Genomic DNA, 17,879 nt, shown 5'->3' on the forward strand with positions numbered 1-17,879 from the left:
ACCAATCATATGTGCACATAATCAATTAAAGGAATTTGATGTGTATTGCAGTGGAAATTCGCATTTCGTATAAGTTTCATTCCAAATGTTTCTTCACTGGTCGTCAACTTCCGGATTTGTAAAACAAGCATGTTCGACGGATCGAGTAGTGACGATGACGGCGAATTTCGCATCAATAAAGATTATGCAGATCGATACAATAAGTGGAGACAAGCAGAGGAGCTACAAAGATGTAACTAAACCATATTGTCTTTTATCCTTATGAGATGTCATCATTTTCGATGAATCCGAGAGGCTCAGATCAAATGATTTCGTCCAAAAATAGTTGTCGTTGTGGCTGTGGCTGTGGCAGTGCCTACGCTACAATCTACATTGTCATATGAAACAAGAAATCGGGAGTATAATCGCGATAACGTCCCGACCTTTAGAATCCAATACCACAACCTCTCGTGAAGATCTCTGCCATAGATCACGTCACAAAACAAGCAAACAGTTTTTGTGAGAATCCGAATCAAATATGTAAATACTTGGCACTTTTCACTGTCAGAATTCATTATGACCATCAGCATGTTGAGTCTAACTCAGAAATATCAACATTCATAACAGCATATGAATGATGCCTATGGTCATATATTGTAATAATCTCTCTGACATGTTCTGTTTGTCTTTCAGTGAAGGACAAATATGGTGATGTGGAAGGATCAGGCTCCGACTCCGACTCAGAAAGTGAAGATGAAGAAGGGGAGGTAATCACAAGTAACAGAATTGTCCTCAGCTTCTCGGATGTCTGCATGACTTTGGGCTTTCCTCCCACATTAGACTGACATATAGCTTGTTCAGCAGGTGATTGTAATGTAAATGATAGGATATTTAGTAATCCTGCTGATCCCACTAGTCATTAAACCTCAGCAATTCATTTTTGTTTTCAGGCACTCACTTCACATCTGGAGAAGGGTTGGCTGAAGACCCTTTCAGCACTGAAAAACAAGGATCCAAAGATCTACCAGAAAGATGTCAAGTTTTATTCAAGTAGGTGGAAGCATATTGTTTTAGCACATATCAGTACATATTGAACTTTCATGTTGTGTTATCATTACTTGTTTGAAAAACCACCATACTCAACAATATTCCAACTATAGATAAACTCGAGTCTGTACCAGGCCATCCAGAGATTGTCATATTATGGGTAATGATCCACCCCTTTTGGGTACGATAACATGCTATCAACTTGGTCACTGAGCTTGACCATCTGATCCATTATATGCCCCATCACAACCAGACCGCCTCCGTGGTCTAGTGGTAGAGCGTCCGCCCAGGGAGCGGAAGGTCCGGGGTTCGATCCCCGACCGCGTCATGTTTAAAGATGGTTCTTGTTGTTACCCTGTCTGGCGCTCGGCATTAAGGGGATAAAACAAGGACTGGTCGGCTCGAAGTCAGTATACTGTGTCTGAGTGGGAAATGCATGTTAAACTGCGGCATGGTATTGGTATCTCAGTGAGTGAGCACTATAAATCGGAATTAGTTCGGACTAGTACAAGCAGCCACACACACATGCATGCACGTCGCTATTTAAGTACAATAATCTTGGACGCGCCATTAAACCCAATTTCACCTCACCTGAGGTTAATGCTGAAAATCAATATTTAGAAAAGCTGAGGGTGGCACTGAGGATGAAGACAAAAGGTAGTTTATACATCGTAAATATCCAAAGTTGCTTATGTCCAGGTGATGAAGAAGAGAGCAGCAGCAGCAGCGGAGAGGAAAAGAAAAAGAAGGACAAACCACTGTATCTGAAGGACTATGAGAGAAAGCTGATCCTGGAGAAACAAGGGTAGGCAGCTCATAAATGGAATAATCAAAATCATTTATTTAAGAACTAAATAGTTGTATTTATTAGGGTATTCTTAGTCAAAGAGACCCATGATATTAGTATTAAGAAATTTATGAATGTGGGTTGGCTTCATGTTTTAATGTGAACAAAATATGCTGTTCGCATGGTTCATATGTGTGAATAATCATTCAATTATTTTATTGTGTGTGTGTCTTGTGATTCATATGAACAGTATATAAAGCAACATCTTGTTATCATGTAAGAATTGTTTGATAGGCATTACTTAGAAGTTAATGGTTGTCAAGCAAGACCTGCTGGACAATAGTATAAGGATCTATATGGAAACGTAACCTTCACAGTAATTAAAGAAGTTGTTATCCATATATTGTGTCTACTTTATCATGTAAGAGTTGTTAATCTTTTAATTGGCCTGATCTGGTGAGTGACACTTGCTGTGTTCAGGGACTCCAGCAGTGAGGACAGTGACTCAGGGGAGCGGGAGCCAGACCAGACTCCTGGCTACTACAAGCAGCAGGAGCAACTCCGGAAAAGGTCAGTTACACATCTGCTTTTTGACTCAGTTACACGTCTGCACATTGACTCAGTTACACATCTGTTTATTGACGCAGTTACACGTCTGTTTATTGACGCAGTTACACGTCTGTTTATTGACGCAGTTACACGTCTGTTTATTGACTCAGTTACACGTCTGTTTATTGACTCAGTTACACGTCTGTTTATTGACTCAGTTACACGTCTGTTTATTGACTCAGTTACACGTCTGTTTATTGACTCAGTTACACATCTGATTATTGACTCAGTTACACGTCTGTTTATTGACGCAGTTACACGTCTGTTTATTGACTCAGTTACACGTCTGTTTATTGACTCAGTTACACGTCTGTTTATTGACTCAGTTACACGTCTGTTTATTGACTCAGTTACATGTCTGTTTATTGACTCAGTTACACATCTGATTATTGACTCAGTTACACGTCTGTTTATTGACTCAGTTACACGTCTATTTATTGACTCAGTTACATGTCTGTTTATTGACTCAGTTACACGTCTGTTTATTGACTCAGTTACACGTCTGCTTATTGACTCAGTTACACGTCTGTTTGACTCCGTTACACGTCTGCTTATTGACTCAGTTACACGTCTGCTTATTGACTCAGTTACACGTCTGCTTATTGACTCAGTTACACGTCTGTTTATTGACTCAGTTACACGTCTGCTTATTGACTCAGTTACACGTCTGTTTGACTCAGTTACACGTCTGCTTATTGACTCAGTTACACGTCTGCTTATTGACTCAGTTACAAGTCTGTTTGACTCAGTTACACGTCTGCTTATTGACTCAGTTACATGTCTGTTTATTGACTCAGTTACACGTCTGTTGATTGACTCAGTTGCACGTCTGTTTGACTCAGTTACATGTCTGCTTATTGACTCAGTTACACGTCTGCTTATTGACTCAGTTACATGTCTGTTTATTGGCTCAGTTACACGTCTGCTTATTGACTCAGTTGCCCCGTCTGTTGGACTCAGTTACATGTCTGCTTATTGACTCAGTTACACGTCTGTTTGACTCAGTTACACGTCTGTTTATTGACTCAGTTACATGTCTGTTTATTGACTCAGTTACACGTCTGCTTATTGACTCAGTTACACGTCTGTTTGACTCAGTTACATGTCTGCTTATTGACTCAGTTACACGTCTGTTTATTGACTCAGTTACACGTCTGCTTATTGACTCAGTTACATGTCTGTTTATTGACTCAGTTACATGTCTGTTTATTGACTCAGTTACACGTCTGTTTGACTCAGTTACATGTCTGCTTATTGACTCAGTTACACGTCTGCTTATTGACTCAGTTACACGTCTGTTTATTGACTCAGTTACATGTCTGCTTATTGACTCAGTTACATGTCTGCTTATTGACTCAGTTACATGTCTGCTTATTGACTCAGTTACATGTCTGCTTATTGACTCAGTTACATGTCTGCCTATTGACTCAGTTACACGTCTGCTTATTGACTCAGTTACATGTCTGCTTATTGACTCAGTTGCACGTCAGCTTATTGACTCAGTTACATGTCTGCTTATTGACTCAGTTGCACGTCTGCTTATTGACTCAGTTACATGTCTGCTTATTGACTCAGTTACACGTCTGTTTACTGACTCAGTTACACGTCTGCTTATTGACTCAGTTACACGTCTGCTTATTGACTCAGTTACACGTCTGTTTTTTGACTCAGTTACATGTCTGTTTATTGATTCAGTTACACGTCTGTTTATTGACTCAGTTACACGTCTGCTTATTGACTCAGTTACATGTCTGTTTGACTCCGTTACACGTCTGCTTATTGACTCAGTTACACGTCTGCTTATTGACTCAGTTACACGTCTGCTTATTGACTCAGTTACACGTCTGTTTATTGACTCAGTTACACGTCTGCTTATTGACTCAGTTACACGTCTGTTTGACTCAGTTACACGTCTGCTTATTGACTCAGTTACACGTCTGCTTATTGACTCAGTTACATGTCTGCTTATTGACTCAGTTACACGTCTGCTTATTGACTCAGTTACATGTCTGTTTATTGACTCAGTTACACGTCTGTTTATTGACTCAGTTACACGTCTGCTTATTGACTCAGTTACATGTCTGTTTATTGACTCAGTTACATGTCTGCTTATTGACTCAGTTACACGTCTGCTTATTGACTCAGTTACATGTCTGTTTATTGGCTCAGTTACACGTCTGCTTATTGACTCAGTTGCCCCGTCTGTTGGACTCAGTTACATGTCTGCTTATTGACTCAGTTACACGTCTGTTTGACTCAGTTACACGTCTGTTTATTGACTCAGTTACATGTCTGTTTATTGACTCAGTTACACGTCTGCTTATTGACTCAGTTACACGTCTGTTTGACTCAGTTACATGTCTGCTTATTGACTCAGTTACACGTCTGTTTATTGACTCAGTTACACGTCTGCTTATTGACTCAGTTACATGTCTGTTTATTGGCTCAGTTACACGTCTGCTTATTGACTCAGTTGCCCCGTCTGTTGGACTCAGTTACATGTCTGCTTATTGACTCAGTTACACGTCTGTTTGACTCAGTTACACGTCTGTTTATTGACTCAGTTACATGTCTGTTTATTGACTCAGTTACACGTCTGCTTATTGACTCAGTTACACGTCTGTTTGACTCAGTTACATGTCTGCTTATTGACTCAGTTACACGTCTGTTTATTGACTCAGTTACACGTCTGCTTATTGACTCAGTTACATGTCTGTTTATTGACTCAGTTACATGTCTGTTTATTGACTCAGTTACACGTCTGTTTGACTCAGTTACATGTCTGCTTATTGACTCAGTTGCACGTCTGCTTATTGACTCAGTTACATGTCTGCTTATTGACTCAGTTACACGTCTGTTTATTGACTCAGTTACACGTCTGTTTATTGACTCAGTTACACGTCTGCTTATTGACTCAGTTACACGTCTGCTTATTGACTCAGTTACACGTCTGTTTTTTGACTCAGTTACACGTCTGTTTATTGACTCAGTTACATGTCTGCTCATTGACTCAGTTACACGTCTGTTTATTGACTCAGTTACACGTCTGCTTATTGACTCAGTTGCACGTCTGTTTATTGACTCAGTTACACGTCTGTTTATTGACTCAGTTACACATCTGCTTATTGACTCAGTTACATGTCTGCTTATTGACTCAGTTACACGTCTGCTTATTGACTCAGTTACATGTCTGCTTATTGACTCAGTTGCACGTCTGCTTATTGACTCAGTTACATGTCTGCTTATTGACTCAGTTACACGTCTGTTTATTGACTCAGTTACACGTCTGTTTATTGACTCAGTTACACGTCTGCTTATTGACTCAGTTACACGTCTGCTTATTGACTCAGTTACACGTCTGTTTATTGCCTTCTTGTGTTCCCCATTATTTTTCCCTTGAGTTGATGACTTGGTCAAGTTTGGTCTGATATGTTAACAGTGTTATTGTAGTTATTCTAAACACTGCCGTCATTCAGTTGCAGAATTTCATTGCACCACTGTTGCAGTGCTTTTATTTGTGATAGAATGACCTCTACCTCCCCCCATAAATTCCTGACATTGTGTGTCATGGTGCCAGAACCGATCATGTCCTCCATTTCATTGGTTATTTGAGTAGCTCTGATTGTAGTTCCATGGATGAACTTGTTCTCAATAGACACCCACACGTCTCTTGGAATCAGGTGGATAATGAATTCAGAGTCTGTATACAGTAGTACTGTCAAGGCAACGTCCATGCAGTACAGCGGGGAATCAATGTGCCAGATTTTTTATTGAATATAAAAAAGTAATCTACTTGCTATTGTGATGACTATCAGTGGTTTTCTTTTGTCATGTATATTTCATCGCATCTATCGAAAGTCACATCTCTCGAGTGTGTTTCAGCATTGCTGAAGCAGTGGATGGGTCAAGTGACAGTGATGAGGATCTACTGACACACAGGGTCAAGACACAGGAAGAGGAGGTGTGTACAGGAATGACATCACAATTCTTTGTGCATAGTTATGTCCCTTAGTCATACCAGGATGCGCTGTTATGGTTATGGAAATGTATATTGTCACTTTTATTGTCACAAGAGTTGAATGAAATAAGGACCAGGGTGCCAGGGTACCAAACGATCTTAGCGCTAAGATGATCGTAACTCCCATACTTTAACATAGGCTTACAATAGTCTACAATAGGCACAATGGAGGAAAATATTTACATTGTCACTACTCTGTTTCACTGGTAATTAGTGTTTGGTGTAACATTTATTAAAGAATACATTTAAGATAAGAATCGATACTTGTATCGAGAAGTACAAAATCGCGATCAACCGATGCATCGGTGTATCGTTCCACTACTAGTACAGTGTGGGACCTGGCTGATTGTGTGTCATTGTTTACAATAACAATCACTTGCTCACTAATGTTCATCCACTGTGTCCAGGAAGATGAGGATACGGAATACCTTGCATGGCTCAAAGGTCAGAAGAAGACATTGAAGACACACCAAGCCGTGAAGGAGGACCTGGTGAGAAATTGATCTGACCACTAGTTTCAAGAACACAAAGTCCCAGACGAATTCTGCAATTCCATGAGTGCAGAAAGATTTGCAGAAAATGTAACCTACAGCAGAATTCCTGAAAAATTGCAGAATTTGCCTTTTGTTATCAGTACACTAACTTTCATTATTTTCAAGCTTTTCTGTTGAATTTTTTGCACTCGAATGATGACCAAACATTTAACTTGTGAATGAAACATACGTACGAATCCTACAATAACACAAAGTTTCAAGTGAATAATTCTCACTTTTAAACGTTCTTGTGGTATTATGACTACATTAACTATGTATATATCTAATATACAAAACGTAAGTAAATATCAGTGACACTATGCGTATTGACTTGCATAATTGTGTGTCTTATCTAATGATAGTTGTTTGTGATGAACTATTATTTTGTTTCGGATTTGGATTCTAGTTTTCACAGAATCAGTGTGAGTTTATTTTTGGAGGGGGAAATGGGTATGTTAAGACTGCAGAATTTTGTAATTTTAGCATCAGAATTCGTCGAGGACTGAACATGTGTGTGCTTCAGATGAAATACTTGCCTCATCGATAAGTTTAATGAGGGATGCATGTGTTCTAAAAATAATGAAAATAGGATTCTTGCCAATGTCAACCATCTTATTCAGTTTTGTGATGGGGCCAACTGACACAGGCAGGTGTGTGATCACTATGGTTGTGATGGCACATTTGGGTGTTATCTTGTGGAGTATTCCAACCTGGTTCAGAATTGTGTGAGTTTTATTATCTGCTGTTATATAACCAATGTGATTCACACGCTGGCTGGTTGTTCAGGAGCCTCTGAGGAAGTACTGGAATGATCCGGAACTGGACGAGGGCGAGAAGTTCCTGAAGGACTTCATTCTGAACAAGAGATACGTCGACAAGGATGCAGAAAGGTAGGACAGAGTAGAGTTGAGGGATGTAGATGCAGAAAGGTAGGGCAGAGTAGAGTTGAGGGATGTAGATGCAGAAAGGTAGAGTAGAGTAGAGTTGGTGGATGTAGATGCAGTAAGGTAGAACAGAGTAGAGTTGGTGGATGTAGATGCAGTAAGGTAGAACAGAGTAGAGTTGAGGGATGTAGATGCAGAAAGGTAGGGTAGAGTTGAGGGATGTAGATGCAGAAAGGTAGGGTAGAGTAGAGTTGAGGGATGTAGATGCAGAAAGGTAGAACAGAGTAGAGTTGAGGGATGTAGATGCAGAAAGGTAGAGTAGAGTAGAGTTGAAGGATGTAGATGCAGAAAGGTAGAACAGAGTAGAGTTGAGGGATGTAGATGCAGAAAGGTAGGGTAGAGTAGAGTTGAGGGATGTAGATGCAGAAAGGTAGGACAGAGTAGAGTTGGTGGATGTAGATGCAGAAAGGTAGGACAGAGTAGAGTTGAGGGATGTAGATGCAGAAAGGTAGGACAGAGTAGAGTTGAGGGATGTAGATGCAGAAAGGTAGGACAGAGTAGAGTTGGTGGATGTAGATGCAGAAAGGTAGGACAGAGTAGAGTTGAGGGATGTAGATGCAGAAAGGTAGGACAGAGTAGTGTTGAGGGATGTAGATGCAGAAAGGTAGGGTCGAGTTGAGGGATGTAGATGCAGAAAGGTAGGGCATGCTAGAATAGTCCTATGAATCTGTTGACAAATATTGAGGAATTGAAAAGTACATAGTTACCGTATTCGACGTAATAAGCACCCGCTCTAATAAGCGCCCACGGCGATATTAGCTAATATATTGGCCAGTGAACAATCCCAATTAACATTCAGATTGATCAATGTACACAAGACTTATTTATTCGTGTATAATACGTGTGTTATATGCATCCTTAATTATGGGAAATTAAATGCTGGAATAATATATCTGTGGTATATAAACATTTCAGGTTGTCAGCATAAACCACAAAATTTACATTCTTTCAACTCTGATGTTTTTCACCGAAATAATATTCAAATACGAGGCCCCTATTTCTAATTTTGTGAGCGCCCTGGTCGCTTATTATGTCGAATACGGTAAATGATTTCCTTTCTTTCTACTTGCCAAGGATTCCTACCTATGATGAGATAGTGGATGACAGTGATGATGTCTCAGACGAGGAACAAATAGAAATGCAGGAGAAGTTTGAGAGGAAGTACAACTTCCGTTTTGAGGAACCGGGAGCTGAGGATGTGAGTGTTTAGGGGGATCATGCTTTGTCACGGCTTCAACACTGAGAATCAAGCAATAATCCCAGTAGGCAACATGTATTGTCCGGCCGCTTTACAACCCTAAGCAGCCATGTTACAATTTTGGAGGGGCACGGGTGGCCCAGTAGTCTAAGGCGCCACCAATCTCTGTGCAGAGTTGCATCCCTTAGGCACGCCAGAAACCCATGATTGTGGGTTCGAATCCCGGTTCGCCCGATTATGTTTCTAGGTTTGTCAGCACCATACCCGTGCTCGTGGGTTTCACCGAAGTGGTAAATGTCTGAGACCTGCATCACTTCGGGCTTTCCTCCCACATTAAGCTGACTCGCCGAGATATAACTGGAATACTGTTAAAAGCGGCGTTAAACCCAACTCACTCACTCACTACAATTTTGGTTAAATAAAAGGAAGAAAATGTAGGAATGTCAATGTTTTAGTTTTGGGAAAATGGCTTTTTTGGATAACAAATATAGAGATGCTGTGTTGGGTTGAACAGGGCCAGGTCCAAGTACTGCAGGGCTTAGGTGCCAGAGATTATGTTTGTTGACAGTTTTACATTAGAGGCCCTTTTTTATTTTTTGTTGTTTTATCATTGTATCAGTTTTGTATAATATGACACAACTTTTCTAACCATCTCAGATCAAAAGTTTTCCGCGGAGAATTGATGACTCTGTGAGAAGAAAAGACAACAAGAGAGCTGATCAGAGAGTAGCTAAGCAAAGCAGGAAAAAGCAGGTATGAGAACAACTTCCTGTGTGCAAGGTTAACTAAAAAACTGACATCTTCAAACACTCATGGACTGTTCTCGGAATTATAGTTGGTATACTTGGTTGAGGCATGTCATCCTATCCCAATTGTGTGGATTGATGCTCATGTTGTCAATCACTGGATTGTCTGGTCCAGACTTGATTATTTACAGACCGCTGTCATATAGCAAGAATATTTCTGAGTGCTGCGTTAAACAACAAACAGAACAGACTTTTTTGTATTTGTATGAATACACTTAGAAATGTGATATAAGTTGACATATAGCATCAATTCCTAGGTATGAAGCAATAATCTGAGGTCGAAACAAGCAAAAAGTACAGTTTAATGATTATTTATGGAGTCTGTAGATGGTTCCTCTTGTATAGGAATTAATTAATTAAGGTTTCAACAAGCAATCAGACACTCCTTGGTTGAATGAAAACTGACAGTAAGATTGCTAAAGGACCAGAGGAATGTTGTTGATTGCAAGAGTTACCACCCTTGCAGGAAAAGGATCATCGACTTGAGGAGCTGAAACAGCTGAAGAAGATGAAGCGTCAGGAGATTGAACAGAAGATTGAACATCTGCGTGACATCACCGGGAACAAGGACATTGGCTTCAGCTCTGCTGACCTGGAGGGAGACTTCGACCCCCAGGAACACGATCGCATGATGCAGGTCAGTGAGATGAGGTGTGTTCATGGTAATAGGGATGGATACTTCTATGTGGACGTTTAGACACTCATGCTAAATCAGTATGAAATGCAAGGGTTGGTGACAGGTATAAGACAGTAGCAGGCATCAATCAGTTAGTTAGCGTCAGACTACTGTAGGGGGACATACCCATACTCTCAGCCAGTTAGAATTACCATTAGCATAAGATATTTAGTTTCTTTCATTGAAGTTTATTTGTATTTTCTTCATTAATTAAGAGAATCACGTTTAGGTCCTTGTAGATACTTCATAGTTTAACAGCAGGTTATCACGTTTAGTTTCTTGGTCATTTACAGGTAAGTCATTCAAATTTAGGCTTAAAAAAATTGGTTTTTCAGGCAATGTTTTTTTTTTAATATAGTGCGGGCGGGTGGTGTGATTTTTTCTTCTTTTTTGGGGTGTGGGGTGTGTTCAAACAAGTATGTAAGCAAACAAACAGTTGTGTAACCAGATAAACATTCAACCTAGCAAAGGGCCTCCCTACATAAATGTATTCCTTGATGAGTAAAATACTGGAATACAGTATTTGACTACCGTTGGACTCGGAATATTTAAGGATTTTTTTATATTATTTTCCTAACTACTACTTATGAAACTTTACAAGTTTGTTTAAATTTGTGTAAATAATGTTCGAAATACAGATGCCTGAATATTGTGTTCATACAGATGCCTGAATATTGCGTTCCATACAGATGCCTGAATTTTGTGTTCCATACAGACGCCTGAATATTGTGTTCCATACAGATGCCTGAATATTGTGTTCCATACAGATGCCTGAATATTGTGTTCATACAGATGCCTGAATATTGCGTTCCATACAGATGCCTGAATTTTGTGTTCCATACAGACGCCTGAATATTGTGTTCCATACAGATGCCTGAATATTGTGTTCAATACACATTGAACAAAAGGGAAATGCCAACATGGTTGTTTGCAGAAAATATTTACTTTTTGTTGACTGAAAAGTACTGAGGTTGTGCATGTGTTGCAGCAATACTTCGCTGATGAGTACTATGGGGAGGAGGAAGGGGACGCCAAGCCGATGTGCCCCCCGGAGGACGAGGACCTGAAGACAGGTGATGCACGCACTGTTAGCCCCAGTGGGGGAGTCTGGATCATGTTAAGTTCCTAGAGCCTTTATGGCTCTGCAAACTAGTTGATCCAATGTTATTGTAGCCTGATGATGGGGATAATTGCACCATGTTTTTGGTTGTTTAACGCCGCACTCAGCAATATTCCAGCTTTATGACGTCGGTCGGTAAATAATTGAGTCTGGACCAGACAATCCAGTGATTGACATCATGAGCATCAATCTATGCAATTGGGATACAATGACATGCATCAACCAAGTCAGCGAGCCTGACCACCTGATCCCTTAGTTGCCTCTTACGACAAGCATAGTAGCCTTGTAAGACACGCATGGGTTGCTGAAGACCTATTCTACCCCGCACCATGCTTTCAGAAAGGAAGAGGTGGGATGAGAACCCTTTCCGGCCCACAGTCTCCCAAGTTGATCTGTTATGATACAAAAAAGGAGGCTATTGCAGTAATTGATATTGGAAGAGATAAGGTGATGAGAGTAGCAGCAGCAGCATTGTTGGAAAGGTGATGAAGAATGTGGAAATGACAAATCTTGCAGAGATAACTGATGCTCTTGTCCATCAGGGGGCACGGGTGGCCCAGTCATCTAAGGCGCTGCGCTTCGCTGGGCAGAGTTGCGTCCCTTGGGCACACCAGAAACCTATGATCGTGGGTTTGAATCCTGGTTTGCCCCGATTATGTGTCTAGGTTTGTCAGCACCATACCCGTGCTCGTGGGTTTCACCGAAGTGGTAAACGTCTGAGACCTGCATCACTTCGGGCTTTCCTCCCACATTAACCTGCACTCCGTGATATAACTGGAATAATGTTAAAAGCGGTGTTAAACCCAACTCACTCACTCACTCTTGTCCATCATGAGAGATCAAAGTATATACCTAGATTTCTGACACAATTTCAGATTGGAATAGATTCTGGTCAACTGTAAGACTGTTCATGGAACATATCTGTCACCTCACTGGTAGAGCATTAACAATTATTTTTGTCATTCAACTTTAAACAGGATCTTGTCCTTCATATATGATCAGACAGCAACCATACTGAGGGGAGCCTCTTCCTACATGTACATAACATGTTTTGTGTTGTAGACAACTGGGATTACTGGGCAGGGGACGATGAGGTCAAGGACGAGGAGGTCAAGGATGAGGAGCTGTACGCCGACGACCCAGACTTTGTGGTACGATTGTTGGAGCGGGGTGTAGTTGTCTGTGTCGCAACCAACATGTCTGGTCACGTGTGGCCAAGTCGTCTTAGGCTTAGCAAATCCTTATGCAGAGTTGTCTCCCTTGGGTATGATTGTGGCTACTACTTCCCAGCGCGTGACACCTTCGTTACACTCTCGGTAACATCGCTGTCACCAGTGTGGGCACGGCCATTACAAGAATCTTGAAATTTGCCCTCTAACCCCATATGTAGTAACGTTTATACTTTTGTTTATGTCTTTGACTATTGTGTCATATCTTGTCATCGTCTGTTGTGTCATCATCTGTTGTCATATCTTGTCATCGTCTATTGTGTCATATCGTGTCATTGTCTATTGTGTCATATCTTGTCATCATCTGTTGTCAGATGGATGCAGATTATGATCCAAGTCAAGGGAAAGAAAAGAAGAAGAAAAAGAAAAAAAGCAAATTAGCACAAGCTCTTTCTAAGGAGAAGCCCGTCTTCAACCCAGGTAGATATGCAACATGATTCAGCATCCACCTCTGGAAACAAGACAAATAAAAATCTCCACATATCAGAGAAAATGTTAATACCGCTTGAGATTATTGTCACTTGCAAATGTTTGATGTTGCCTGCCGCCGTTGTCAGGACTTTCAGTGGTTCCCATTGGTGTAGGTTAATAGAGGATGAACAAGTCTTACTGTCATGTGTTTTTTTTTCTTTTGCAGATGACAAGTCATTTGAGCAATACGTTGATGAATACTACAAGCTGGACTATGAGGATATGATCGGAGACATACCATGTAGATTCAAGTATCGGAAAGTCATGGCCAATGACTTTGGTCTCACTGTCAATGAGGTAGATTCTTGATGTCTGGGTGTTGCGTCTTTGGAAATTTAGGGACCTTTCATTTATGATAGGGGTGGTGGGTCAGGGGGAATCAGGAGGGTCACCCCAAAAATATCACAAAAATAATACACATTATTATTTAGGGAGGGTCATGGAAAAAAATTGTCAGAAAATATGACATGCTTTTGCATTTTGTCTTCATAAAGAAATGTACAAGGACATTGGGAGGGTCATCCAAAAATATGACAAGCCTAAGGGAGGGTCATTATTTTCAGTACATAAGAGCATTAAAAACTTCTGCTGCCCGCTGCAATAAATGGCCGGTCCTTTGAATACAACACAGATATAGGATTGGCGGGTTGTAGATAAGGAAGGATTTGAGGTTATCAAAACTTTATTGGACAGCTTGACATGGTTTGACTTTGTGATGCTATCTGTATTCTGTTTCAAATCCAGGTTCTGACGTGTCGAGACAAGGAGCTCAACTCATGGGTGTCGGTGAAGAAGATGAGTCAGTACAGGTGCGTAAACATTAACAGGCAGACAGGTACAGGTAGGGCAGACATGTACAGGTAGGGTAGACATGTACAGGTAGGGCAGACATGTACAGGTAGGGGAGACATGTACAGGTAGGGGAGACACGTACAGGTAAGGTAGACATGTACAGGTAGGGTAGACATGTACAGGTAGGGCAGACATGTACAGGTAGGGCAGACATGTACAGGTAGGGGAGACACGTACAGGTAAGGTAGACATGTACAGGTAGGGTAGACATGTACAGGTAGGGCAGACATGTACAGGTAGGGCAGACACGACAGGGAGGGCAGACATGTACAGGTAGGGCAGACATGTACAGGTAGGGCAGATACGTACAGGTAAGGCAGACATGTACAGGTAAGGCAGACATGTACAGGTAAGGTAGACATGTACAGGTAGGGCAGACACGTACAGGGAGGGCAGACATGTACAGGTAGGGCAGGCATGTACAGGGAGGGCAGACACGCACAGGTAGGGCAGACACGTACAGGTAAGGTAGACACGTACAGGTAAGGTAGACACGTACAGGGAGGGCAGACATGTACAGGTAAGGTAGCCATGTACAGGTAGGGTAGCCATGTACAGGGAGGGCAGACATGTACAGGTAAGGTAGCCATGTACAGGTAGGGTAGCCATGTACAGGTAGGGCAGACATGTACAGGTAAGGTAGCCATGTGCAGGTAGGGTAGCCATGTACAGGTAAGGTAGACATGTACAGGTAGGGGAGACATGTACAGGGAGGGCAGACATGTACAGGTAAAGTAGACATGTACAGGTAAGGCAGACATGTACAGGTAGGGCAGACATGTACAGGTAGGGCAGACATGTACAGGGAGGGCAGACATGTACAGGTAGGGCAGACATGTACAGGTAGGGCAGACATGTACAGGTAGGGCAGACACGTAAAGGTAGGGCAGACACGTACAGGTAGGGCAGACATGTACAGGGAGGGCAGACATGTACAGGTAAAGTAGACATGTACAGGTAAGGCAGACATGTACAGGTAGGGCAGACATGTACAGGTAGGGCAGACATGTACAGGGAGGGCAGACATGTACAGGTAGGGCAGACATGTACAGGTAGGGCAGACATGTACAGGTAGGGCAGACACGTAAAGGTAGGGCAGACACGTACAGGTAGGGCAGACATGTACAGGTAGGGCAGACATGTACAGGGAGGGCAGACATGTACAGGTAAAGTAGACATGTACAGGTAGGGGAGACATGTACAGGTAGGGCAGACATGTACAGGTAAAGTAGACATGTACAGGTAAGGCAGACATGTACAGGTAGGGCAGACATGTACAGGTAGGGCAGACATGTACAGGGAGGGCAGACATGTACAGGTAAAGTAGACATGTACAGGTAAGGCAGACATGTACAGGTAGGGCAGACATGTACAGGTAGGGCAGACATGTACAGGGAGGGCAGACATGTACAGGTAGGGTAGACACGTACAGGTAGGGCAGACGTACAGGTAGGGCAGACATGTACAGGTAAGGTAGACATGTACAGGTAGGGCAGACATGTACAGGGAGGGCAGACACGTACAGGTAGAGCAGACACGTACAGGTAAGGTAGACACGTACAGGTAAGGTAGACACGTACAGGGAGGGCAGACATGTACAGGTAAGGTAGCCATGTACAGGTAGGGTAGCCATGTACAGGCAGGGTAGACATGTACAGGTAGGGTAGACATGTACAGGTAGGGCAGACATGTACAGGTAGGGGAGACATGTACAGGTAGGTTAGACATGTACAGGTAGGGTAGACATGTACAGGTAGGGTAGACATGTACAGGTAGGGCAGACATGTACAGGTAGGGCAGACATGTACAGGTAGGGCAGACATGTACAGATAGGGTAGACACATACAGGTAGGGCAGACATGTACAGGGAGGGCAGACATGTACAGGTAGGGTAGACACGTACAGGGAGGGCAGACACATACAGGTAGGGCAGACACGTACAGGTAGGGCAGACAGTTTACAGACTGTTTGATGATGTGATTTGATTTTCCAGGAGTGAAGAGGAAGAAAGGAAAGACCTGTCATCCTACAGACATCGGGCGACCACCAAGAAGAAATACAACTTACTGACTTCATTACAAGACAGGTAACTCAGTGCAGTGGATCTGCATAATTCTTTCCCACATTTTCAGCTAAAAATATATTTTGAACAGTTATGATCAAATGATTAAGATAAGCAGCATGCTGTAGAAATACACCATACGTAACACATCTGTTTAATACAGTGCAATACTATGGTTTCTGTGGGGAAGGCCATAACTCCATACCCATGATTCATTTATAAATCTGTTAATCCACACGATCTGATGTGGAATGCAGCTTCCCTGATGACAGAGTTGCACAGTGAAGATTCCAGGTTGGAATTGGTCTTTATCAACCCATGCTTGACGTAAGAGACGACAAACGGGATTAGGTGGTCAGTATCGCTGACCTGGTTGATACATGTTACCGTACCCCAATTCAATAGATGATAATAATGTCAATCAATAACAAGCAGCTGTATAAGGTTGTATGTTTGTTCTGCTTTGTGCTTCATTGAAACAACTGTTCAATCTATATTACAGTGAGAAGAAGGACATTAACAGTCCCAAACCAAGCACTAGTTCTACATCAGAAAGCCTCCTAGCAACCAGTCAGTCAAAGAAGAATAAGAAGAGGAAGAAGAAAGGTAGTGGCAGCCAGGTGGTTGTCAAAAGTGAAGCAGACTCTATGAGTGACACTGCCACAGTCAAAATGGAAGACTGTGCAGATGTTCCTTCTGAAGGGAAGACAAAGAAGAAAGATGGTGACAGCCAGGTGGTTGTCAAGAGTGAAGCAGATGCTATCGATAGCATTACCACAGTCAAAGTGGAGGATGGTGCAGATGTTCCTTCTGATAGGAAGAAGAAAAAGAAGAAGAAAAAGAGGAAGAGAACTGAGGAAGTGACCGACTCACACCATGGACAAGACGGAGCAGAGACACTGAGTCCGAAGAAGGCCAAGTTGGACAGTGTGGGACATACAAATGGCGTGTCCAATGAAGGTGGTAAGGAGGAACAGTCACCGAAGAAACCCAAGAATAAGAAAGGAAAGAAAAAGAACTTTGGAATGTCAGATGACAGGTTAAAGGCTTATGGCATCAATCCAAAAAAGATGCGATTTATGAAGACAGACAACTTTAAGAAGGAAAAAAAGAAATGAGATATTCACAATTTGTACATATGAATAAACTATAAATACATTACCATTTATTGTCTGTCATATTGATACTTGGTACATACTCAGTTGCTGATCTTACGATATGGAAAATCATCTTTATAATTAATGCAAGTCACCTTAATTTACACTACAAGTTCACTGTGACCTACTTCAACATTGGACCTGTGTAGATCTGGGTTAGAATTAGTTTTCAGGACCCATCCCTGTGAGTGAGTGAGTTTGGTTTTACGCCGCTTTTAGCAATATTCCAGCAATATCACAGCAGGGGACACCAGAAATGGGCTTCTCACATTGTACCCATGTCGGGATTCGAACCCGGGTCTTCGGCGTGACGCCATCCCTGTAAACGGTGACTTACGGGATCAGGTGGTAAGGCTCGCAGTGAGTTCAAGGATGTCATGGCTGTGTGTGT

General features: G+C 41.9%; 1 protein-coding gene across 1 annotated transcript; it reads left to right on the forward strand.

Annotated features, from left to right (window-relative positions):
* The first annotated feature begins 110 nt into the window (after nucleotides 1–110).
* On the forward strand, nucleotides 111–17,460 carry LOC139478647 (protein KRI1 homolog). Its single transcript, XM_071261207.1, has 18 exons — nucleotides 111–232; nucleotides 673–746; nucleotides 930–1,029; nucleotides 1,726–1,831; nucleotides 2,294–2,383; nucleotides 6,305–6,383; nucleotides 6,848–6,931; nucleotides 7,760–7,863; nucleotides 8,992–9,115; nucleotides 9,773–9,868; nucleotides 10,388–10,558; nucleotides 11,586–11,670; nucleotides 12,780–12,868; nucleotides 13,261–13,366; nucleotides 13,584–13,714; nucleotides 14,162–14,226; nucleotides 16,263–16,355; nucleotides 16,834–17,460. Exons 1-18 carry the CDS (start codon nucleotides 130–132, stop codon nucleotides 17,447–17,449), a joined length of 2,316 nt encoding a protein of 771 aa, XP_071117308.1. The 5' UTR covers nucleotides 111–129; the 3' UTR covers nucleotides 17,450–17,460.
* The last annotated feature ends 419 nt before the right edge of the window (nucleotides 17,461–17,879 follow it).

The sequence above is a fragment of the Haliotis cracherodii genome, unplaced genomic scaffold (assembly GCF_022045235.1).
Source record: "Haliotis cracherodii isolate W230 unplaced genomic scaffold, xgHalCrac1.p SCAF_4, whole genome shotgun sequence".
In the NCBI taxonomy this organism is placed as follows: domain Eukaryota; kingdom Metazoa; phylum Mollusca; class Gastropoda; order Lepetellida; family Haliotidae; genus Haliotis; species Haliotis cracherodii.